The 2631-nt window shown below is 30.9% G+C and overlaps 1 protein-coding gene across 1 annotated transcript; it reads right to left on the minus strand.

Annotated features, from left to right (window-relative positions):
* Positions 1 to 1277: 1277 nt before the first annotated feature.
* Positions 1278 to 2222, minus strand: LOC145681339 (uncharacterized). The gene has a single exon (XM_081752995.1). It carries the CDS (start codon positions 2220 to 2222, stop codon positions 1278 to 1280), a length of 945 nt encoding a protein of 314 aa, XP_081609121.1.
* Positions 2223 to 2631: the final 409 nt, after the last annotated feature.

Raw genomic sequence — 2631 nt, forward strand, 5'->3', positions numbered from 1 at the left:
TTTGTATTACTTTAATGTCCATGCTTTTGTTTTCTTTTTTGTCAATAATGTTTGATATTACATTCCATAATTTACCTGTATTGTTTTCACAATTAACAATCTGCTTTTTATAGTACTCATTTTTTACCATTTTTATCAGTTGAGTTACCTTATTTCTATATTTTTTATAGTGTTCTTTTATTTCTAGATTATCTTTATTTTTTATTACAAGTTTGCTTAATTTGTCTCTTTCTCGTATATGTAATATCAATTCATCAGTTATCCATGGCTTTAACTTACGATATTTTGGAATAGTTTTTTCAATTACTATTTGTGAAGTTTTAATACATTTTTGTAATGTCGAAATGAAAGCTGAAGTAGCTAAATTTACATCCAAACTTTGATACACATTCACCCAACTACACTTCTGTATTTCATTTTTTAGTCTTTGGTAATCTATAATAGTTCTAGGTTTGTTTGTTATTGATTTATCGGCAATTTCCATATTTAAGTTAACACTAGTAATATAATGATCTGTAATTGCCGTATGCAATATTGCTGCAGTGACATTTTGATTATATTTTTGCCTTAAAAAGATATGATCTATACATGTTTTAGTTGTTTCAGTTACTCTTGTATAATTATTTATACATGAAATATACCGGTTTTTATAAAGTATGTTTAAGTAGTTGTCTACATTTTCGTCGCACCTATTACTTAATATGTCAAAATTTATGTCTCCAATAACCAACCCATTTGTTTTGACATTTTAAAGTTCATTTTCGAAGGAGCGTAAGAATTCTCCTTCATTACCACTTGGCGTTCTATAAATACACATTAAATTATAGTTTTCTTTGCCATATGAAATATTTAAACTTAGACCAGAAGCATCATTTAGTTCTAATTCTGTAATATTCTCAATACTAATATTATTATTTATGAATACCATTACACCATCTGCTTTATTTAGAGATCGTTTTGTGAAGAAACAATGATAATTTTTAAAATTTATTTCATATTGATTATGCCATGTTTCGGAGAGAACTAATACATGTAAATTAAATTCTAAATTTTGTAATAAAATTAAAAGCTCATCCCAATTTTTACGAACACTTCTAATATTAAGATGTAAGATGTTGATACCAATTTTATCTTTAAACACATTATTAAATAAAGTAACAGTTTCGCATACATTAGTTTCGATATTTTGTTGAGTATTTATATCTTCAATTATAGAACTTGTTTCAAGCATTTATTTAACCCTTCCTACAATTCTTACTACCTGTTTTTGCTGAAAATTACGTCAATTTATCAACATCTTCTAGGCTACGTAATATAAAAACATCTTTATCTCCCTCTCTTTTACGCAACTTTATGCTACCTGTACTATCTACCCACAGGAAGGCATAATTCTTTTCGCTTTTAATTTTCCTGGCTTTTCCAAATACCTTTCTGCGGTTTAGAGTTAGACTTTGATTGACATAGATGGGTTCATTATGGTTATATCCTAAGTGGGTACAATTGAGATTCCTCTTTACTTTACGTTTCTGGAGGAAATTTTCTTTAACCTCTCTCCGAACAAACTTAACCATTATTGTTCCTGATGTTTGGTGAGGAGCTTTCTTTACTCTATGGCATACATCTATCATTTCTCTTTCAATGTTTATGTCTAAAGCACGGCCCAACTGTTTTACAACTTCATATGTATCTTCGTTCGTTTTTTCTGGTACACCCTGTATTTCTAGCGTGTTTCGTCTTCCATACTGGTCGAGCTCATCTAATCTCATCTCAGTGTCTAGTAGCTGCGTTTTGAGAGCGATGTTTTCTTCCTTCAGCCGTTCAATTGTAGCAAGGCACGCAGAAATGCTTTCTGATTGTTTTCTGATGATGTCTGCATTTTCATCCAGTTTCTGATGCGCCAGGTCAAGAGACTTTCCAAGTTCACGCTCAAGGTCGGTGTTGTTTTTCTTAATCACGGAGATATCATCTTTTAGTTCTTTTAACAGTTTATAAATGTCTTCGATAGATGGAAGCACTTCATTCTGTTCTGAATTGGTATTACGCCTAGCTTTTATGCAACCTTTACACTTCCAAGGCAAATTTGATTGTTTCATATATTCCACGTCACTTTCTTTTAACTGCGAACATTTTAGGTGGGTCCAGTTTAGACACTCAATGCACTGAATTTTGGAGGTAACGTCTTGTCTCAGAACAGGTTTGGAACACTCAATGCAGGAGCTCATGATGTTTGTTTATATCTTATGATCGTACTCCTATTCAGGTATTTGATGTTTACGTGTCAATCAATTTATGATTTTTGCAACAGATAGTAAAGTCAGCGATATTATTTAACAAAATGTATCTAGTTAAATGTAAGAGTACTTACCGAATTCGTTATTCTTGTATCACTTCACTCACGTAAACAGTATCACTTAAATTTAAACTAAATATTAGGAGCACTTTATAATGTGTCTTTACACATCCATGCCAGTGTCGCCAGTACAAATTCCTTTAATACTTTTGTTCAGTGCTTCTTTTTACCAAAAATGTTTATTAACTTAAGGTTAACAGTAAATGAAATAATGATATGCGTATTGCCGACGCAGTAAGATATCATATACTATTGTACTTGTGTCCTACTTTTCGATTGTT

This window comes from Thermobia domestica, chromosome 3 (assembly GCF_964235325.1).
Source record: "Thermobia domestica chromosome 3, izTheDome1.hap1.1, whole genome shotgun sequence".
NCBI lineage: Eukaryota > Metazoa > Arthropoda > Insecta > Zygentoma > Lepismatidae > Thermobia > Thermobia domestica.

What these genes read in the sequence shown, in the direction of transcription:
- LOC145681339 (XM_081752995.1), bottom strand. Translation starts at nt 2,222, where the DNA reads ATGAGCTCCTGCATTGAGTGTTCCAAACCTGTTCTGAGACAAGACGTT.